This window comes from Lithobates pipiens, unplaced genomic scaffold (assembly GCF_037356315.1).
Source record: "Lithobates pipiens isolate NorthernLeopardFrog02 unplaced genomic scaffold, aLitPip1_a1.2 Scaffold_25, whole genome shotgun sequence".
In the NCBI taxonomy this organism is placed as follows: Eukaryota; Metazoa; Chordata; class Amphibia; order Anura; family Ranidae; genus Lithobates; species Lithobates pipiens.
Window position 1 is genome coordinate 206,367,847 of NW_027507787.1, and position 22,491 is coordinate 206,390,337.

Sequence of the window (22,491 nt, forward strand, 5' to 3'; positions counted from 1 at the left end):
AGCGCCGTTTTGGCTGGGAAGCCAGGATCGTTTTTTTTTTTATATTTTAGGCTTCCCAGCCTAGAGGTGAGATATGGGGTCTTATTGACCCCATATCTCACTGTAAATATGTCCGATCATGCCATATTCCTATTACAAGGGATGTTTACATTCCTTGTAATAGGAATAAAAGTAATCAATTTTTTTTTTTAAAGTGTCAAACTAAAAAAATAAAAATAAAATTAACAATAAAAAATAAAATTAAAGCACCCCTGTCCCCGTGAGCTCGTACGCAGAAGCGAACGCATATGTAAGTCCCGCCCACATATGAAAACGGTGTTCAAACCACACATGTCAGGTATCGCTGCGAACGTTAGAGTAACCAGTAAAAAAAATTAAAGCTTCGCCTATGGGGATTTTTAAATACCAACTTTGGCGCCATTCCACAAGCGTGTGCAATTTTGAAGCGTAACATGTTGGGTATCTATTTACTTGGCGTATCTTCCTCTTTCACATTATAAAAAAAAAATTGGGCTAACTTTAGTGTTTTTTGTTTTTTTTCTAAAGCAGGTAACTGTTTTATTTTCTGAAAAAAACGTGTTCGAAAAATTGCTGCGCAAATACCGTGCAACAACTGCCATTGTATTCTCTAGGGTCTTTGCTAAAAAAAAACATATATAATGTTTGGGGGTTCTATGTAATTTTCTAGCAAAAAAAATGATGTATTTTACATGTAGGAGAGAAATGTCAGAATTGGCCTGGATGCGAAGTGGTTAATTACCCTAGATGTTTAACCCCTTCCCAGCCAGTGTCATTAGTACAGTGACAGTGCATATTTTTGGCACCATTGATCACTGTATTAGTGTGACTGGTTTCCACAAAGCGTCAAAAGTGTCAGTTAGTGTCCGATTGTCCACCGCAGTCCCGATATAATTCGCTGATTGCCGGCATTACTAGTATAAGAAAAATAAATTCCCATCTATATCCCATAATTTCTAGATGCTATACCAATCAATATACGCTTATTGGGATTTTTTTTTTTACAAAAATATGTAGCAAAATACATATTGGCCTTAACGGATTAGGAAATTAGATATTTTTTTCAATTTTTTTTTATTGGATATGTTTTATAGCAGAAATTAAAAAAATATATTTTTTTTCTTCAAAATTGTCAGTCTTTTTTTGTTTATAAAAATGAAAACAGCAGAGGCAATCAAATACCACCAAAAGAAAGCTCTATTTGTGGGAAAATTACACCAATTTTATTTGGGTACAACATTGCATAACTGCATAATTGTCAGTTCAAGTAACGCAGTGCCGTATCGCAGAAAATGGCCTGGTCAGTAAGGGGGCAAATCTTTCAAAGGTCAAGTGGTATGAGAATCGGCTCTGGTGAGGACATCGCAGGATTCCTGGACAGGGAAGTGTCCTTATACTAAAGGTCAGCAACTACAGTATTTGTAGCTGCTGACTTTAATTTTTTTTTTTTGGGGGGGGGGGGGGGAGCCTGAAGCTCCTCTTTAACCACTTGCTGGCCATGCTATAGAAGAATGATTGCTACAGCGCTGCCGGACAGTTCTGGGAGGGCATCATATGATGTCCCTCCGTGATCGCGCCCGCTGCACACCCACAGTGCAACCTCATCAGTGCCCACCAGTGCAGCCTATCAGTGCCCATTAGTGCCACCACATCAGTGCTACCTCATCAGTGCAGCCTATCAGTGCCCATTAGTGCCACCACATCAGTGCTACCTCATCAGTGCAGCCTCATCAGAACACATTAGTGAAGGAGAAACATGACCTGTTTTCAAAATTTGCAAAACAAACTATGAAAACGTTTTTTGTTTTTATTTTCAAAGTTTTTGGTCTTTTTTTGTTTATTTAGCAAATAAAATAAAAAAAACCAGTGATGAATAAATGCCACCAAAAGAAACCTCTATTTGCGTGAAAAAAAAATGCTAAAAATTTTGTTTGGGCACCGTGTTGCATGACCGCGTAATTGTCATATAAAGTGTGACAGCGCTGAAAATTGGCCTGGGCAGGAAGGGAGTAAAAGTGCCCAGTAGGCAAGAGGTTAACCATTGCAATCCCATCAAGTAGGCCTTTGCACTGCATAGTCGTATTGTGTGGCCAGTTTTACAAAAAAACACTGAATGGTGATAGGCCAACTACATCTGCAGTGAACGATGAATTAGTCATTAAAAAAAGACCCCGAGCTGCAGAAATGACATAGACAGCCTTGGCTGGACAGCTTGGTGAGATGCACCCCAGGAAATGATGGTTAACATCGTTACCATTGTATCTCAATCCTTCATTCTGTGGAAGGGAATCTTATGAAAGCGCAGTGCTCAGGGTATAATTACAGCGGGTTGTTGATATGAAGTGAGCCCTGACATGCATCACAAATCATCTGCAATCTCTATCTAATTTCTATTCAAACACAGAGGCTCTGCTTTCTGTTCACAGCACATTAGGGGAAATGCAATTTATTGTGCATAAGGTGACTTTTCGGCTCCTGAATTTGTCAGACTCGGGAAACTTGTGTCCTCCCCTTACACTCTGTCTGCTACGTTAATCGGTTTGGGCACCTGTGAAAAATTACAGCCGTGTGAGGTTGTCAGGGTCCAATTCAGTGCTAAGTAAGCCATACCAAGCTGCCGTTCTGTTAATGTGGATTAGAATGGGAGACAGAGACTCCCGCAACCGAGACACCGGAAATCCCCAACTCGGGCACAGTCCACCTTTAGACTGCCTAAAGCCAACCATAGACGGGTCAAATCCCGGCCAGTTCAGCAGTGACTGGGTGAGATCCGAACCATGTATGGGCAGGCTGAGTTACTGATTTGAACAGGCTGAGTACCCAACTTGGGTACAACCAGAATGTCGGATTTTTTTAATGCGATTATTTCCAGCAGCTATAGCCGCTAGCAATAATCACTGTGTTCTCCCAGCAGTGACAGCTTTTCTCTCCTGCAACAGAGAAAATTGAGATGTATACTGCAGGGCGTGGCACTGCATCCAATAATATATGGGCAAAAAACAGAAAAAGAAAACAAAATGGATTTTAAAGGTTGCCACTATAATCCCAATTAGGAAAATAAATAGGTCTCAGATTAAGATAAAAAATATGAAATTGATTGAAATCACATAAAAAAACACGATAGAAAGAAGTACATTAGTACATGAAGATATCTATATGGTACATTGTCCCGCATGTTAAAATCAGAGCAAAGAGCTGATAAAGGAAAACCACATGGATGGCCCTGGAGTGATGATACTGAAGGTTTTTTTCTGGCTAGAGGCCAAACAGATGGAGTCACAAATATCAGCACAGATGGATCACTACGAGTTTCGCCAATAGCTTCTTCAGGGGGCAGCCTGAAGAAGCTATTGGGCGAAATGTATCATCACTCCAGGGCCCTCCATGTTGTTTCCCTTTATCAGCTCTTTGCTCTGATTTTTAACATGTGGGACAATGTACCATATAGACATGTTCATGTACTTCTTTCTGTCATGTTTTTTTTATGCGATTTCAATTGTTATCTTGACATGGAAGAAACAGCTATCTATGTTATCAGGATGGATCAAGGGTGACAATTAACACTAGACAGAAAGAGAAATTTTGATGTTAAGGTGCGATAGGGAGCGGGAAGACTGTAAAGGAAATTTGTAAGTTCTGTATATAATTGTATTCTATTTTGTATGTATTGCACACTGCCCTCACTATGCACACGGCACTAATAATGTTTTCAGTACATGTTTTTATTCTTTCGAGTGCTGACTAGAATTAGCCTGCCTATGTTACGCCCCTTGTTACCATAAACGTCCAATTGTAATATTAATGTGATACATTATACATTTTGCATCATAATAAATCAGTAGAATTATTTGGAAAGATGCGGAGTGTAGCTTCTGTCTGTTCTCTACTGCAGTAGTTATTGTAAATTTGGAACCGCTAATCAATATGAGGATAGGAGTTGCCTATCTATAAAATTCCATGTCAATCTTAATGTGAGACCAATTTCTTTTCCTAATTGGGATTATAGTGGCATCCTTTAAAGTCCATTCTTTTTTTTCGTTTTCTCCCCATGTTTGCAGGAAAGAAAATCACTCCATGTATTCCAGCTTTAGAGCTTGTTTACACCTGCAGTTGGGGGGGCGTAAAAATGCACGGCATAAAAAGGCACTACCCAACTGCTCCACCTTAAGCTGCAAAGCTAGCGGACAAGGATGTACACAGTACACATGCTGTGGCCATGATGCTTTTTAAACTAGCAGTACTGCCATAAAATGCACCCCATTCACCTGAATGGGGCATCACTGCAATGGTGGTGCGGGTTTTAAGAGTGAAAACAGGCGGTGAGGAGCACCATAACACGTCCCCGCTGCCTGCAAAATGACCTCCGAAGAGCAATCCCCCTTGGATCTCACTTAAAAGGGTACTGCAAGTGTAAACAGACCTTGTTAGTTCCCTAAAAACATCCAGTCCCTGCAATAGAAGAGGCCTATGGGGGTTATTTACTAAAACTGAAGAGTGCAAAATCTGGTGTAGCTCTGCATAGAAACAAATCATCTTCCAGGTTTTATTGTCAAAACTTAATTGAACAACCTGAAGTTGGAAGCTGATTGGCTACTATTCCCAGCTGCTTCGGGTTCTCCAGTTTTAGTAAATCAACCCCTATGTCTCCTATATTTACTCCATTCCAGTACTGTAGCCTCTATCAGACCAGTCCTCAGCATTCAACACGTCTGGAAGTGTCCGATGGGTGTGTTCCTCATCATGTACTGGGGTTTCTTCCTCTGATCCCTAAGTCTCTATAGGACTCAGCTGGGAGCAAAGAAAAAATAAGTCTCTGTAAGCTCCATTTCACTCTAGTCAGAGATTACACATGGCCGGGGACTGCCCCCATCTTTACTAAACAGAGCTGTGCCAATCCCTAAGCACCAGTGCTGTCACATGAGATGAAGGGGAGTGAGTCACATGCTCCTCCATACCTGGAAGTACGAGGTATTATCTGGGCATAGGGTAGAAGATACTGTAGTGTGAGATAGGATCTCAGTGCCTCTTACCGTATAGACTCTGCACTGCTCTCCTATCAGACCAGTCCAATTCAAAGCCAGACTCCTGCGGAATGTAATTGGGCTGCATAATGGATCCGGTCCTGTGGATATGAGATAGTCCAAGCACATGGCCAATTTCATGAACTGCCACCTGTTTGTTGGGAAGAGACCACCAATCACAAACATATAGATACAAATGTAGCCTATGCCAGAAAGTTCATTACTATATTTAAACCATACAAGAGTTTAAAGTGGTATTAAAACCCAAAAGCAAACATATTGCAGCTTACCAGTCCTTAGTTGTGATGGTTGCATTAGTTTTGTTTTTCAGTCTTTCTTTCTTTTATTTTCACCTGGTGATCTAGCCACTAAATCTGTTGTTTTTTAACAGAACAAGCTCTCCTGCAGATGTAGCAGTTTGTAGCAGTTAGGGGATTGAGAAACAATATTTAAAGTGATTGTAAGGGTTCGTTTTAAAAAAATAAAATGAAATAAAAAACATATCATATTTGCCTCCACTGTGCAGCTCGTTTTGCTCAGAGGGGTCCCTCGGCTGCTCCTCCCCACATCAGATAACCCCCTGGGAGAAGCGTGCTTCCGGGGGGTTACCTCACAAGCGCCCTCCTGAGTCCAGCATTCAACATCCATAGAGGCCGAATGCAGGACTCAGCCCCGCCCCTGGCACCTGCATCATTGGATTTAATTGCATAAAAAATATATAAAAAGTCAATAAATCAAAGTGAACACACCGATGTGTGAAAACAGTGAAAAGCAGGAGAAAAGACGGGACCAACTGTTCCAAAATTGGTAAATCCAGGCTCTCAGAACTCTCACCTCAATGATGGAATAATCAGGCAAAGTGAAATAACCCCAGAAGCTTCTCCTTAATTTTTCTCTATATAATGACCAAGGAATTGTAGATGAAGCCTGTAGTATATCTTTCTGCCACTAGAGGGCCATTTCCAATACTTGAATATAACACTGCTGCTTGTAATTCCGTGGTATAGAGCTTAAAAAGAACACAGAGGAGAGGGGGAGAGGGAGAGAGAGAGGGGACTCCGATCGTGTAGTGGTTTAATGAATGGACAAATTTATTAAGCATAAAAATGGACTCTCACATTAGCAAAAAAAGTTCACACAGAGAAGATAAAATGAAGACCTGGCGTTTTCGGCCAGTCTTACGCTGTTTCCGGTTTGTCCTGCGGCCACTCCCTACGCGTTACGTCACGTCATGTGACTTCTTCAATGGGGATCGCCATTGAAGAAGTCACATGACGTGACGTAACGCGTAGGGAGTGGCCGCAGGACAAACCGGAAACAGCGTAAGACTGGCCGAAAACGCCAGGTCTTCATTTTATCTTCTCTGTGTGAACTTTTTTTGCTAATGTGAGAGTCCATTTTTATGCTTAATAAATTTGTCCATTCATTAAACCACTACACGATCGGAGTCCCCTCTCTCTCTCCCTCTCCCCCTCTCCTCTGTGTTCTTTTTAAGCTCTATACCACGGAATTACAAGCAGCAGTGTTATATTCAAGTATTGGAAATGGCCCTCTAGTGGCAGAAAGATATACTACAGGCTTCATCTACAATTCCTTGGTCATTATATAGAGAAAAATTAAGGAGAAGCTTCTGGGGTTATTTCACTTTGCCTGATTATTCCATCATTGAGGTGAGAGTTCTGAGAGCCTGGATTTACCAATTTTGGAACAGTTGGTCCCGTCTTTTCTCCTGCTTTTCACTGTTTTCACACATCGGTGTGTTCACTTTGATTTATTGACTTTTTATATATTTTTTATGCATATATATTTTTTTATATATATATTCATTTTTTTAGTGGCACAATTTGCGCAGGACTTTATACTTTGTTTATTCTTATGTGATAGTTGGTGTTAACTATTTTGTCCCGCTGCATTTTTTAGCAACACTTGCACTTTTGTATCACTTTCACTGTGTATTATATATTGTTATAATTTCTACTTTTCCATTTTTATACGTATTTAGATATTTCTTCACATTTTAGCACTTAATAGCGCGAGGGTCCATTTTTCAAATTGGATTTAATTGACAGCAGCGGGAGCCAATAGCTGTGCTGCTATCAATCTATCCAATCAAGAGCCAAGAACCCCTGGCAGAGAGACAGTGGGTCAAGTTCTAGGGCTCAGGTAAGTAAAACAGAGGGGGCTGGGGGGCTGGTCACTGACAGGTGTTTTTTCACCTTAATGCATAGGATGCATTAAGGTGAAAAAATACGAAGGTTTACAACCCCTTTAACAATGGCAGGGGTGCTTAGGGTGTTCACCTTTTATTTAATTGTGTAAAGCATTTATCCTAAAAGTAAAACATTGCTTTAACCGTTTAAATCTAGGTTTCCACTATTGCGACCTGAAAGGCTTGCAATTTTTTGCTGCGATTTTTATGCGACTTGAAACAATGCCTGTGTATTCTTGAGGTCTATGGACCTCAAGTCACATCAAAGTTGGGACCAAAGTAGTGCCGGGACTACTTTGAAGTCGCACAGATATGAACTGTACTCATTGGAAATCATGGGGTACGACCTATCATGCAACTTTGCAGTCCCAAGTCGCATGGCAAATCCCACAAGTGGAAACCAAGCCTAAAAGGTATTAGCTGGAGCTTCAATTTTTTACTGTATTTGAATCTGGTAGTCTATCTCTCCCCAGACTGACAATGCTGCTGTCCACAAGTGCCCCTGTGCTTGGGGGGGGGGGGGTGCTCTAAAACAGGAGGTGTGTTACTAGACAGATGACAGGTGAAAAGAGAGGGGGAGAAAGGCTAAAAAAGGAAAACTAATGCAGCCACCACATCTAATGACTGATATACTGCAATATTCTAAAAATTTTGGTTTTGGGTTTAATATGTCTATACTTAGTATCAGTCGCATATGAAATGATTTGTGGCGGGGTTTATCCTTTAGCTAAAAATGTTGTAACTAAATAGGAATCCCACTTCCCCAGCTCAGATAATAGGAGGTTTGCAGGGCTATGTGATGGTAGGACCATAGCAAAGCCTTACCCCACCTCACTAGTCTCCACCTCAAAGGCAATTCCTCTAGTGATATAGAATACTAAATGCTATCAAAATTATTACCCAGCTTTCAAGCCAATCATTTTATCCCAATGCACAGTATTTGTCAAGTGCTATTGTGTGTATAAAGCCCGGCATCCCCAGACAGCTCTGGCCCCCCGGGTGCTCTTGGGCCTCCATAGCAGTTGTGTGGTCTCTTGTGGATATAGTTCATATAGTTGGACATAAGCTATAGTGAGCAGATTAGGTTTGAAGAAAGGATATCTAAACCTAAAAACAAAAATGTAACACATTGCAGCCTAAGGCCCCTTTCACACGGACGCCTCCGCCTTAAGGAATCCGCTTGCTCCGCAGATAAATCACTCTGCTGATCCCCTCTGAGCAGGCGGATGACAGGTCTGGGTCCGCTCCGCTGTGCAGAGCAGACACGGGCACAGTCCCACTCTCCTCTATGCGGAAAAGCACGTTGAAACGGACCGCCTGTTCGTTTTCATCTGATCCGCCAGACGGATGGATAATAGGACCACCGTCTGTCTGGGGTTTGCGGGCAGGATTGGATCGGAGAACGGCGGATGTCAGCGGACATCTCACCGCTCCATAGGGAAGGCTGAAAGGTCCGATCATGTCCGCCTGAAAAACTGACAGGCGGGCCCGACCGGAAAGTCTGTGTACAAAGACCCTAACAGTCCTTAGATGTGATGGCTGCATTACTTTAAATTTTTTAGGATAAAAACATTTTCCTTAATTTCTTTTTTAAATTTGTTACAATTCTTCAGTTTTTTTTTAATTGTATTTTTATTTTATTTTACAATTTTCCATGTTGGGGGGCCTTTGGTGAAGTTTCGGGGTTCTAAACAGATCCCGAAAATCTCACATTTGAGACAAAGAAACTGAGCGACACTGATTCCCTAGTTGCTTTCTCTGCAGCCTCAGCTGCACTGGACAGTGAATGAATGGGAAGTGTTCTGCTTCAGTGATGAATGGACACAGGAGGGATCAGTACCAGTCACTCACTGTGTTCATTCAGGAAAGGAAGGTAAATAAAATAGGACATATTTACCAGCCCCTTCCTAACTCTCCACCCTGAAACATCCAGCTTGTGTGCCAGCAGCAGCCTCCAGTGGTAGAGGAGAGGAGGGAAGCTGGCAATGCCACAGGGGAGGGGGTGCATACAGGGGAACCAGACAGCAGGGAGGTGGGGGTGCAGATACCAATCTACCTGCAGTGCAGCTGGAGGGAGAAAAAGGAGGAGAAGCCAAAAGTGCTACGAGGGGAGCCACAAGAGTTGGAAATAAGGCAGGCTGGCTGTACAGTGGAGGAGGATTGAGAGTAGCCACTTAGAGACAGGAGGTGTGTTATTTGCCGGATCACCAGTAGAAAAAAGGAGAAAAGCCTGAAAAAATGAGAACCCAGTATTGAATTAGCACAGTGGTCTCCAAATTGTGGCCTGGGGGGCAGGTTGCAGCCCTCTATTTGTCTTTATCTGGCCCTTGGGGCACTATTCCTCCCACTGTCGCCAATGATGGGGCACTATTTTACCTACTGACGCAAATGATGGGGCACTGTTCCTCCCACTGACGCCAATAATGGGGCACTATTCCTTCCACTGACGCCAATGATGGGGCACTATTCCTCCCACTGACGCCAATGATGGGGCACTATTCCTCCCACTGACGCCAATGATGGGGCAATATTTTGCCTACTGACGTCAATGATAGGGCACTAGTCCTCCCATTGACACCAATGTTGGGGCACTATTTTGCCTACTGACACCATTGATGGGGCACTGTTCCTCCCACTGACGCCAATGATGGAGCACTGTTCCTCCCACTGACGCCAATGATGGGGCACTATTCCTTCCACTACTTCTCCTTCTGACGCCAACAATGGGGCACTATTTCACCCACTGACGCCAATGATGGGGCACTATTTCCCCTACTGATGCCAATGATGGGGCACTGTTCTCCCACTGACGCAAAGGATGGGGCGTTGTTACCGACACCAAGACATTTTCTACTCCCACTGTCCACAATGCGGCCTCTCTAAAGTCTGAAGGATAGTAAACTGGGCCTTTGTTTAGAAAATGTGGACACCCCTGAGTTAGTAGCTGTGGGGCAGAACAGAACAATGTTTCTATGTCCTACAATGACGTTTTGCTGTTTTGCACCAGGGCCGTGTAAAATGTAGTTATTATTTTCCATTTTTTAGGATATGAGTTCTACAAGTTGTTAAGCACAGACGGTATTAGCTTTTGGCTCGTTAGACAAATCACAGAACATTTTGTCCAGGTTGTTTGTTCAGCCTCAATAAAATGCTCATTAGAGAGAACAGTAATCATAAAACGCCAGAGAGTTTTATATCCCAGCATATGCTTTTATCAGTCCGAAGATTCCTCTATGCAACACAAAACACCCATATTGATTTCTACTAGGGCCTTGTGTACATTTTGGGTTGGGGGGGGGGGGGGGGGGGGCTATGCTTGTGTTGCATTTTTACCAGTAGTTGGAACAAGTAGTTATAGCACATTATGAAAAATTTACCTGGAAACGAAGCCCTCCAGTGGTGCGCTGACACAGCTTCCATCTTCACCCAGTCTTTCTGCCAGGTTCGCGGTCTGCAGCCATTTGAATGGCCGAGCCATGCCGTGGTGATGTCATTCCTGTGCATGAATGCAGGTGTCACAGCTGCGGCACGGCTCTCTCAATGGACAGCATACCATCCATTGTGAGTGCAGTGCGCATGCGCCAGTGACAGCAGCGCTGCTATAGTAAATATCTCCTAAACTGCGCCTTAGTATAGGCTTACCGGTGGGTATCAATTAAGAAAAAGGACTTTACTACCACTTTAATGCACAGCGTGCCTGCACATTTTCAAGAGATGCTGAATTCCTGGAATTCAACTTTAAACCAAAAAACATTCTCAGGGACAAAGTGCCATCCCCTGGATTTTAAAGTGGTTGTAATCCTCAGATGTGAAATGTGAACAAAGCATATCCCTTTATAGTGTGTATTTGTCTCAATCCAGAGCACTAAGTGTCATTTCTGTCTGCTGCTTCATTCCTCTGCTATCAGAATGAGTCACGTCTGACAAGTTTTCCTGACACCAAGAGAAAAATGGTGACAGGGGAGGGATCTCCAGCTAATTCACAGCCTCAGCTCTGTTCCTGTTTGCTGTGTGGAAGGGGGGGTGTCCTTTCCCACCAATCAGCTCTCAGAGCTCTCCTCACTGAGCTCTGCAGAGTGTAATTTCAGCTCTCCAAGCCCTGTTTTCTGACAGCTTAGACAAGTTTAATAAGCTCTGCACTTGGAGTGGATGTAGAGAATAGAAGACTGCAGATAAACCGGTATAATTTATATAGGAGGATTTGTTTTATCTCTGTGTATTACCTGAGGCCAGTCACTTCACTGGGGTGTATGTGAGGCTTTACAACCACTTTATGACAGCTGGAAACTGCAGTAAAGACCTACCTTTAAAAGACTAATGCCATTGTCACTGCTCGGAGCTGTAAAATGCTCATCGTCATCAAAATGGATGTCCCCCAGGAACCAGGCATGAGCAAATTCTTGCCCGGACCCGTCAAATGCTCTGGAACAGCCCAAGTGACGACCTGAAGGAGAAGACACATTTACATTAAATGAGTGAATTCTCTACATACATTGCATATAGTCTCACACAGGAGAAGTCCATATATGGTAGGGGGTGGAGCCATGACCACTCACCTGCCAGCACCAGAAAGGACAGGTCAGGGGAGACCCATGTACTGTATTATTATATTATTTTGGGTGGTATCTGAACTCCTTGTCTTTCTGTTTAAAACTGGAATATGGCACCCCAACTGTTTTATTTTTACTCCTTTTAAACAAGGTTCCCGTGTTAGAAATGGTTTTATAGTCTTGCCTGTCTAGCCTCAGTTATGTCCAAAATAAATCACAAGGAAATATAAATGTATAACATTTGCATACTAAAGAGAATTGTATAATTACATGCTGTCTCAGCATATAATAATAGTGTGGAGTATCAATCCTCAGCCCTCTTACAACAAATAAAGGGTTTCCTGAGAGTGAAAAACGAATTAGGAACATTCTGTTTAGTCATTTTATTTTATTGGCACGTTGTACCTGTTATCCTCTAACTCATTATAATTTGCTGACAGTATTTACAAGGGGATATCTAAAGCAAATCTTACATTTTTCTTAAAACCCAACTTAACGATTCTAATTTTCATCCTTGAATTATATACTGCCTGGGTGGCAATGAATGTGAGCATGTGGCAATGTATGGTAGAGTGTGTTCTGTGGCTCTGGCAGCCACCCCCTAAATGCTTTGCCTACTCACCATGAGTGTAATCATATGGCAGGACACGGCTTCTCTGCCTTCTGCCTAAGATCAAGTGTAGTACCTGTTGTTATCAGTCTCCAGTAGGGATGAGCCGAACACCCCCCGGTTCGGTTCGCACCAGAACTTGCGAACGACCCCCGCGTTCGAAACGAACGTTAGAACCCCATTGAAGTCTATGGGACTCGAACGTTCGAAATGGAAAGTGCTAATTTTAACGGCTAATATGCAAGATAGTGTCCTAAAAAGGGTTTGGGGACCTGGCTCCTGCCTCAGGGGACATGGGTCACTGCAAAAAAAAGTTTTAAAAACTGCCGTTTTGGCGGGAGCACTGATTTTAATGACGATTAAAGTGAAAAAAAAGGTGAAATATTCCTTTAAATATGGTGCCTGGGGGGTGTCTGTAGTATACCTGTGAAGTGCCACGTGTTTCCCGTGTTTAGAACAGTCCCTGCACAAAATGACATTTAACGGAAATAACACCATTTAAAACTGCTTGCGGTTTTAATGTTATATCTGGTTCCTGCAATATGGTTGAAAATCATTGAGAAAAATGGCATGGGTAGCCCTCCCTGCCCATTACCAGCCTATTTGGGTCTTGTACGCATATTAAGGGGAACCCCGTACCCATATTAAAAAAAGGAAATGCGTGTGGCCCCCAGGCCCTATATACTCAGAACAGCAGTATACAGGCGGTGCAAACAAGACAGGGACTGTGTAGGTTTGTTGTGTTAAGTTGAATCTGTTTGTAATTTTCAACTGGTACATTTTTAAAGTGTAGCTCCAGTCAAAAAAAATATTTTTAAGCTTTTTGGAAAACATAGGGAAGGGTTATCACCCCTGTATAATTTGTTTTGTCGTCCATCTTTTTTCATCTCACTTGCTGCTGTCTCCTTGCGTTTGCAAGTAGGAGATGTTTGTAAGTTGGATGTTTGAAAGTAGGGGCCTGCCCTATATTATAGCGGTATGTACTGGGTACAGAGCACGCAGACAGCACGCACTATCTCCTAACACTACTGACTGCAAGCTCTATTATTAACCACTTGACCACTGGGCACTTAAACACCCTTAATAACCAGACCAATTTTCAGCTTTCGGTGCCCTCACATTTTGAATGACAATTACTCAGTCATGCAACACTGGACCTATAGGAAATATTTGTCCTTTTTTTCACACAAATAGAGCTTTCTTTTGGTGGTATTTAATCACCTCTCAGTTTTTTATTTTTTGTGCTATAAAAGAAAAAAGACCGAAAATTCTGCGAAAAAATGAATTTTTCTTTGTTTCTGTTATAAAATTTAGCAGATTAGTAATTTTTTCTTCATAAATTTTGGCCAAATTTCATACTACTACATATCTTTGGTAAAAATAAGTACAAATTGGTGGATATTATTTGGTCTTTGTGAAAGTTATAGAGTCCACAAGCTATGGTGCCAATATCTGAAAATTGATCACACCTGAAGTACTGACGGCCTATTTCCTTTTTTTTCCTCAAAATTGTCATATTATCAGGTTATTTCACACACACAGCATATGCATACCAAAAGACCCTGGAGAATACAATGGTGGTCGTTGCAAATTTTTATCTCACACGGTATTTGCACAGCAATTTTTCAAACGCGTTTTTTGGGGGGAAAAAACAGTTTTGTGTTTAAAAAACAAACAAAAAAAACAGTAAAGTTAGCCCAATGTTTGCATAAAGTGAAAGATGAAGTTATGCTGAGTAAATAGATATCAAACATGGCAATTTATGGCAGGGTATTGCAGAGTATTGGCGGGGTATTGGCGGGGTACTACAGAGTAATAGCAGGGTACTGCAGAGTAATGAGGGTTACTGCAGAGTAATGGGGGTACTGCAGAGTAATGGCAGGGTACTCCAGAGTAATGGCAGGGTACTGCACTGCAGAGTAATGGCGGGGTACTGCAGAGTAATGGCGGGTACTGCAGAGTATTGGGGGGTACTGCAGAGTAATGGGGGGTACTGCAGAGTAATGGCAGGGTACTGCAGAGTAATGGCAGGGTACTGCACTGCAGAGTAATGGCGGGGTACTGCAGAGTAATGGCGGGTACTGCAGAGTATTGGGGGGTACTGCAGAGTAATGGCAGGGTACTGCAGAGTAATGGCGGGGTACTGCAGAGTAATGGCAGGGTACTGCAGAGTATGCACTGGTATTGCAGAGTATTGGCAGGGAATTGAGGGGTTAAATTCGGTGAGCAGCGATGTGGGCACTGCAGATGCAGCCCACATCGCTGCTGACACCGATCTCTTTCCCCTCCGCTGTACCGATCGGTACAGAGAGGGGAGGGAGGAACCGGCGTCATAACATGATGCCGGTTTGTTTACCACGTGATCACTCCGTCATTTGACGGCGCGTTCACGTGGTAAACGGCCGCGACGAGCGGCCGTTTACCGTGATCCGTGATGCAGGACCCGGCGGTCACGGATGCTCTCGAGTGCGCGCCCCAGGGGGCGCGCGAGAGCAGAATTCTGGGAGGCCGTTAATTAACGGCCTCTCAGAGTTAAACAACCGCCCTGAAGCCGTTAATCGGCAATGGGCAGTTGTTAAGTGGTTAAAGCTAGATCACTAGCTATATAGGTGAGGTGAATATAGTGGTGTATACTGCAGTCAGGGCACAGACAACAACCACTACACAGCAGCAAGATAGGAAATCAGCCAAAAACGATCGGTGTGTACTGTGTTGAAGGTACACAGAACACCCACTGCTTCAGATGCTAACACACTACACGAGGCCGCCTCAAAGGCGGCCTTATATAGTGTGGGGCGTGCACTACACAGCCTGAGCTATGATTGGCCACAGGCAGGATGCCTGTGGCCAATCATGGCTCTCCTCGCTGCTGGCGCTACGATTGGCCAAGCATGCGGGGTCACAGTGCATGCTTGGCCAATCATGAGCCAGCAATGCACTGCGCCACCGCAGTGCATTGTGGTCCGCGCGCGCGCCACTCGAATTTTGACGCGAACGGCCCAAACGTTCGGAATTTGCCGAACGGCCGAACAGCCAATGTTCGAGTCGAATGTACGTTCGACTCGAACACGAAGCTCATCCCTAGTCTCCAGTAGGGGTACTACAGCACTATTCTGACCTCTTGGCAGGAATGGCTGGCTGTATAGTGTCCCTGCTGGTTTGATGGGGGCTAGTACCAGCTGGAACAGAAACCAGGGCGTCCATGGGATGTGGGGCACTGGAGTATTTTCCCTGGGAAGACTGGAGGGGCCAGTGCCTCCTGATTTGAATGGGTCTACCTTGTCTGACCAGTGTCTGTACCTCCTGGGAGTTGGTCCCCCCAGGGGTGTTCTTAGTAAGAATTGGGCTTTGAAAATCCACTGTGTGAAACGGCATATGGACCCTTTGCTAAGTTTTTTTTTGTACTGCACCAACTATGGGCTGGGCTGTTTTGACTAAGTCCAGTGCAATTCCTGCTACCAGACCGCAAGGCCTAGTCAGTACACTTGCACCAGCACTATTTAGTTATTTATTTATTTTTATTCACATTAAGCCAGTTTGCACTTTTGTCTGTGTTTCTTTTTCTCACTGGATGAAAGGTGTGGGTCCTCAGGCCTACGCTGAAGTCTAGGGGGAAGATGTGTGGCCATCAGGTTCCTTCCTCCCCCGAGCCAGGTGGAAGGGGGCTCTCACTTCAGGGGAGCCCCTCACCCAGGACTCATTGGTCGGCCTCAGCTGACCATCAGTGGGGTTCTTCAGGCCTATTGACGAGGTGGAGCCTTGGCCTTGTCAGGAGCCTTTCCCCACCCAGGGGGTCAGGGTAAAGTCCTACTCCTTCAGAGGGTGGGCTAGAGACAAACTATTAAGTGCACATTTTTGTGTGTGTTGTTCACGTGCACTCTTTCATGCACTTAGGTGTTTTGTGTATGCGCACTACTGTGCATTAAACAAAAAAAAATTTCAGTGCATGGCAGAGTTTGTTCTGTGGTTCCAAGGACCACCACCTGCTGCTTCACCTAGACACCATGAATGTGAGCATGTGGCAATGCATGGTAGAGTATATTATGTGGTTCTGAGGACCATCCCCCCACTGCTTCACCTAGACACCATGAATGTAAGAATGTGGCAATGCATGGTAGAGTATATTGTGTGGTTCTGAGGACCATCCCCCCACTGCTTCACCTAGACACCATGAATGTAAGAATGTGGCAATGCATGGTAGAGTATATTATGTGGTTCTGAGGACCATCCCCCCACTACTTCACCTAGACACCATGAATGTGAGCATGTGGCAATGCATGGTAGAGTATATTATGTGGTTCTGAGGACCATCCCCCCACTGCTTCACCTAGACACCATGAATGTAAGAATGTGGCAATGCATGGTAGAGTATATTGTGTGGTTCTGAGGACCATCCCCCCACTGCTTCACCTAGACACCATGAATGTAAGAATGTGGCAATGCATGGTAGAGTATATTATGTGGTTCTGAGGACCATCCCCCCACTGCTTCACCTAGACACCATGAATGTGAGCATGTGGCAATGCATGGTAGAGTATATTATGTGGTTCTGAGGACCATCCCCCCACTGCTTCACCTAGACACCATGAATGTGAGCATGTGGCAATGCATGGTAGAGTATATTATGTGGTTCTGAGGACCATCCCCCCACTGCTTCACCTAGACACCATGAATGTAAGAATGTGGCAATGCATGGTAGAGTATATTGTGTGGTTCTGAGGACCATCCCCCCACTGCTTCACCTAGACACCATGAATGTAAGAATGTGGCAATGCATGGTAGAGTATATTATGTGGTTCTGAGGACCATCCCCCCACTGCTTCACCTAGACACCATGAATGTGAGCATGTGGCAATGCATGGTAGAGTATATTATGTGGTTCTGAGGACCATCCCCCCACTGCTTCACCTAGACACTATGAATGTGAGCATGTGGCAATGCATGGTAGAGTATATTATGTGGTTCTGAGGACCATCCCCCCACTGCTTCACCTAGACACCATGAATGTAAGAATGTGGCAATGCATGGTAGAGTATATTATGTGGTTCTGAGGACCATCCCCCCACTACTTCACCTAGACACCATGAATGTAAGAATGTGGCAATGCATGGTAGAGTATATTATGTGGTTCTGAGGACCATCCCCCCACTGCTTCACCTAGACACCATGAATGTGAGCATGTGGCAATGCATGGTAGAGTATATTATGTGGTTCTGAGGACCATCCCCCCACTGCTTCACCTAGACACCATGAATGTGAGCATGTGGCAATGCATGGTAGAGTATATTATGTGGTTCTGAGGACCATCCCCCCACTGCTTCACCTAGACACCATGAATGTAAGAATGTGGCAATGCATGGTAGAGTATATTATGTGGTTCTGAGGACCATCCCCCCACTACTTCACCTAGACACCATGAATGTAAGAATGTGGCAATGCATGGTAGAGTATATTATGTGGTTCTGAGGACCATCCCCCCACTGCTTCACCTAGACACCATGAATGTGAGCATGTGGCAATGCATGGTAGAGTATATTATGTGGTTCTGAGGACCATCCCCCCACTGCTTCACCTAGACACCATGAATGTGAGCATGTGGCAATGCATGGTAGAGTATATTATGTGGTTCTGAGGACCATCCCCCCACTGCTTCACCTAGACACCATGAATGTGAGCATGTGGCAATGCATGGTAGAGTATATTATGTGGTTCTGAGGACCATCCCCCCACTGCTTCACCTAGACACCATGAATGTAAGAATGTGGCAATGCATGGTAGAGTATATTATGTGGTTCTGAGGACCATCCCCCCACTGCTTCACCTAGACACCATGAATGTAAGAATGTGGCAATGCATGGTAGAGTATATTATGTGGTTCTGAGGACCATCCCCCACTGCTTCACCTAGACACCATGAATGTAAGAATGTGGCAATGCATGGTAGAGTATATTATGTGGTTCTGAGGACCATCCCCCCACTGCTTCACCTAGACACCATGAATGTGAGCATGTGGCAATGCATGGTAGAGTATATTATGTGGTTCTGAGGACCATCCCCCCACTGCTTCACCTAGACACCATGAATGTGAGCATGTGGCAATGCATGGTAGAGTATATTATGTGGTTCTGCGGACCATCCCCCCACTGCTTCACCTAGACACCATGAATGTGAGCATGTGGCAATGCATGGTAGAGTATATTATGTGGTTCTGCGGACCATCCCCCCACTGCTTCACCTAGACACCATGAATGTAAGAATGTGGCAATGCATGGTAGAGTATATTATGTGGTTCTGAGGACCATCCCCCCACTACTTCACCTAGACACCATGAATGTAAGAATGTGGCAATGCATGGTAGAGTATATTATGTGGTTCTGAGGACCATCCCCACACTGCTTCACCTAGACACCATGAATGTAAGAATGTGGCAATGCATGGTAGAGTATATTATGTGGTTCTGAGGACCATCCCCCCACTGCTTCACCTAGACACCATGAATGTAAGAATGTGGCAATGCATGGTAGAGTATATTATGTGGTTCTGAGGACCATCCCCCACTGCTTCACCTAGACACCATGAATGTAAGAATGTGGCAATGCATGGTAGAGTATATTATGTGGTTCTGAGGACCATCCCCCCACTGCTTCACCTAGACACCATGAATGTAAGAATGTGGCAATGCATGGTAGAGTATATTATGTGGTTCTGAGGACCATCCCCCCACTGCTTCACCTAGACACCATGAATGTAAGAATGTGGCAATGCATGGTAGAGTATATTATGTGGTTCTGAGGACCATCCCCCACTGCTTCACCTAGACACCATGAATGTAAGAATGTGGCAATGCATGGTAGAGTATATTATGTGGTTCTGAGGACCATCCCCCCACTGCTTCACCTAGACACCATGAATGTAAGAATGTGGCATTGCATGGTAGAGTATATTATGTGGTTCTGAGGACCATCCCCCACTGCTTCACCTAGACACCATGAATGTGAGCATGTGGCAATGCATGGTAGAGTATATTATGTGGTTCTGAGGACCATCCCCCCACTGCTTCACCTAGACACCATGAATGTAAGAATGTGGCAATGCATGGTAGAGTATATTATGTGGTTCTGAGGACCATCCCCCCACTGCTTCACCTAGACACCATGAATGTAAGAATGTGGCAATGCATGGTAGAGTATATTATGTGGTTCTGAGGACCATCCCCCACTGCTTCACCTAGACACCATGAATGTGAGCATGTGGCAATGCATAGCACAGTGTGTTCTGTGGTTCTGAGGACCCCCCCCCCCCCCCTGCTTCTTTTTCTACTATTATGAATGTGAGCATGTGGCAATGCATGGTAGAGTGTGTTCTGTGGTTTTGATTACAACCACCCCCCCCCCCCCCCACTTCACCTACACACCATGAATGTGAGCATGTGGCAATGCTGTTGATGATGTGAGTATGTCTACCCTGTCCACCTTTAGGAGTTCCCTGAAAACTCATTTATTCAGGGAAGCCTATCCCACACCCACCTAACTGTCCCCGAGCCACCCCCATCAAATCATTCTCTGCAGCTATTACCTTTTGTACCCCCTCCCTTTAGAATGTAAGCTCTATGAGCGGGGCCCTCCTGTACCTTTTGTATTGTACTGTGATTGTGTTGTCCCCCGTATACATTGTAAAGCGCTGCGTAAACTGTTGGCGCTATATGAATCGTGAATAATAATATGTGGCAATGCTGTTGATGATGTGAAGCCAGCCTGAATATTTGTCAACTGTTTTCATAGTCAACCAGTTTATGGGCAGCCTGAGACTCCTGGATGAAAGGCTAGCTGAAAGGACAATTTGAAAAGCTCCCAGATGATGTTGGAGGTCACTGATTGACATTAGGTGCAAAGTATTGCAAAGTAATAGACCAAGTGCAGTAAGATCTCCCAATAAAATAAGATACATACCTCTTCCAAATCCAAGCTTGATGTCTATTTGTGATAAAGGGGATGTGTTGTCCTCTTCAAAATCCACAGGCATGACTTCACTCCACATACGGAAGGCTAACCTGAAGACATATCTCTGCTCATTGATGGACAACTGACTGCTGTACCCTTCTCCGATCATCCGCCACTTCAGCAGCTTTTTGTTGAACACTCTTCCTCCAGAATTCTGGAATGCCTCCTGTTCTTTTCTGTTCTTCTCCGAGTTCATTAACAAGTCCAAGAACCTTTTCCGGCGAGTTTTTGGAGCCTCGGCACCTTGGCTTGGCATGGTGCCTTTGTTTGGTGTTCTAGGAAAGCTAGGTTTTCCCTGACTGGGTTTTGAGACCTGGTTGTCTGGTACTCCACACCTTGGCTTATTCATAGCATTGATGGTGGCATCGTCAAGCCTTCCAGTGGTGGGCAAGTTATTGAGCTTCTGAAATTTTTTCAGCACTTCAACAAACTGGGGGCTTTTAGTAGGTTCTGCGGAGCGCTTTCCTGTACTTCTTACCGCCTCCTCCATAAGGCTGGTGTCTTTTAGTGGTTCGCTATTACTGGCTTGTGTTTCATCCCAAATTACTGGCTCTGTCCAGCCATATTTTGCCAGATATTGCTAAAGGATGTGTAAATAAATAAATAAATGATTATTATTCTATATATCAAGACTGAAGTAAGAATATAAACACTACAGCCTCATTTCATTAAGCTATACAAATCATTATTTGTCATAACAATCGTTATTTTTTTTTTAAGAGCGAACAATAATCACATGGGTGAAAATGATGGGTGTCAGGGCTAATAATCCATGCATTATAGTTTCTTGAATTGAGCCTTATGTAAGTTAAAGTATAACTATGAGCAAAATAAATAATGACATACATGATACGGCCTGTTAATAGCGACAACACAGCAGGTTTAGGGTGACAATGCTGCTGAAGATCATTATGACTCAAATTTAAAAGCCATTATGAGCTCAATTTAAATGCATGTAGAAATATTTACAAGACTAGTAATTGGATAAATACGGTTAACACTGATATGACTGATTACATATAGTTTTCGACATATTAAAACATGCAGTAGACGTTGATAAAAAGTGGGAAACAATGGTAAAATAGCTGGGAGGTATACATATTAGGCTGGGATATCATGAGTTAGGTGCTGTAATTAATAAATGTGGGTGCTAATTTCAATGGGGAGGGGCGATTTTGGAGCACTTTTTGCAGAACTCCAAACCCACCCCAAAGATGCTGCTTGCTGGACTTTTTCTAACATCCCGCAAGCGCACCACCCCAGTGTGAAAGCACTCATGCAAATGAATGGGAGGGAGTTTTCAGGGGCTTTTTAGCCGCTATTATGTAACGATAAAATGCCTGAAAACTGCCTCAGTTTTAAAGGGGCCCTAAAGTGGTTGTAAACAATCACCTTGTAAAATAACCCATTCAATTTTAAACAGAACTGAAAGGCAAAACATTTGTGTATAAATTAAAAAAATAAAACAATATAAATGTTCTCAGCTGCATAAGAGCTGGGAAGAAGAGAAACGGCAGCACACTGAGCTTCCCAGTGAAAGGCTGTGCGGGGGGGGGGGGGGGCGTGTCAGGACAAGTCTGTTCATTGGAGGAGAGCAGACTGAGTTCCCAGCATAGCTAGAGAACTGACCATGATGTGTTCTCCTGCCTAGTGTGGTCAGTTTATAATAGGAAAGCAGAGGGACTGACAGGAACACTGGGGATTTCACATAAAAGAAGCAGTAAAAAGAGAACAGGATACTTTTTCATACAAGTACACGATACAGCAGGCAGATATCAGGAATATGAAGTGTTGGGGTAACAAACACTTTAAATGTGATGGCTACATTCGTTTTTTTTTCTGGATTTTTTTCCTTTATTTTCACATGGTGATCCTTCCAGTAACACACCTACTGTCTTGGGATGGCGGCCCTCTATTAAAGCAGTAGTAAACCGCCAAACCCCCCCCCAAAAAAAAACCCTGCAAGACAATAGCATAATGTGTTAGTATGCTAGTGTATACTAGCACATTATGAAATACTTACCTTAGAACGAAGCTGCCGCAGCTCACCTGGCCACCGCTGCAGGGCCTGACATGTACCCTC

The 22,491-nt window shown here is 43.9% G+C and overlaps 1 protein-coding gene across 1 annotated transcript in view; it reads right to left on the reverse strand.

The window, feature by feature from the left end:
* Positions 1-22,491, reverse strand: part of MMP21 (matrix metallopeptidase 21) — a 63,688-nt gene that overhangs the window by 28,894 nt on the left and 12,303 nt on the right. The window contains exons 2-4 of the mRNA XM_077455497.1: positions 20,358-20,988; positions 11,553-11,692; positions 5,049-5,190 (exon numbers count right to left, since the gene is read on the reverse strand). Coding sequence (XP_077311623.1) covers positions 5,049-5,190; positions 11,553-11,692; positions 20,358-20,988 — 913 coding nt within the window. The remainder of the gene's footprint in view (positions 1-5,048; positions 5,191-11,552; positions 11,693-20,357; positions 20,989-22,491) is intronic.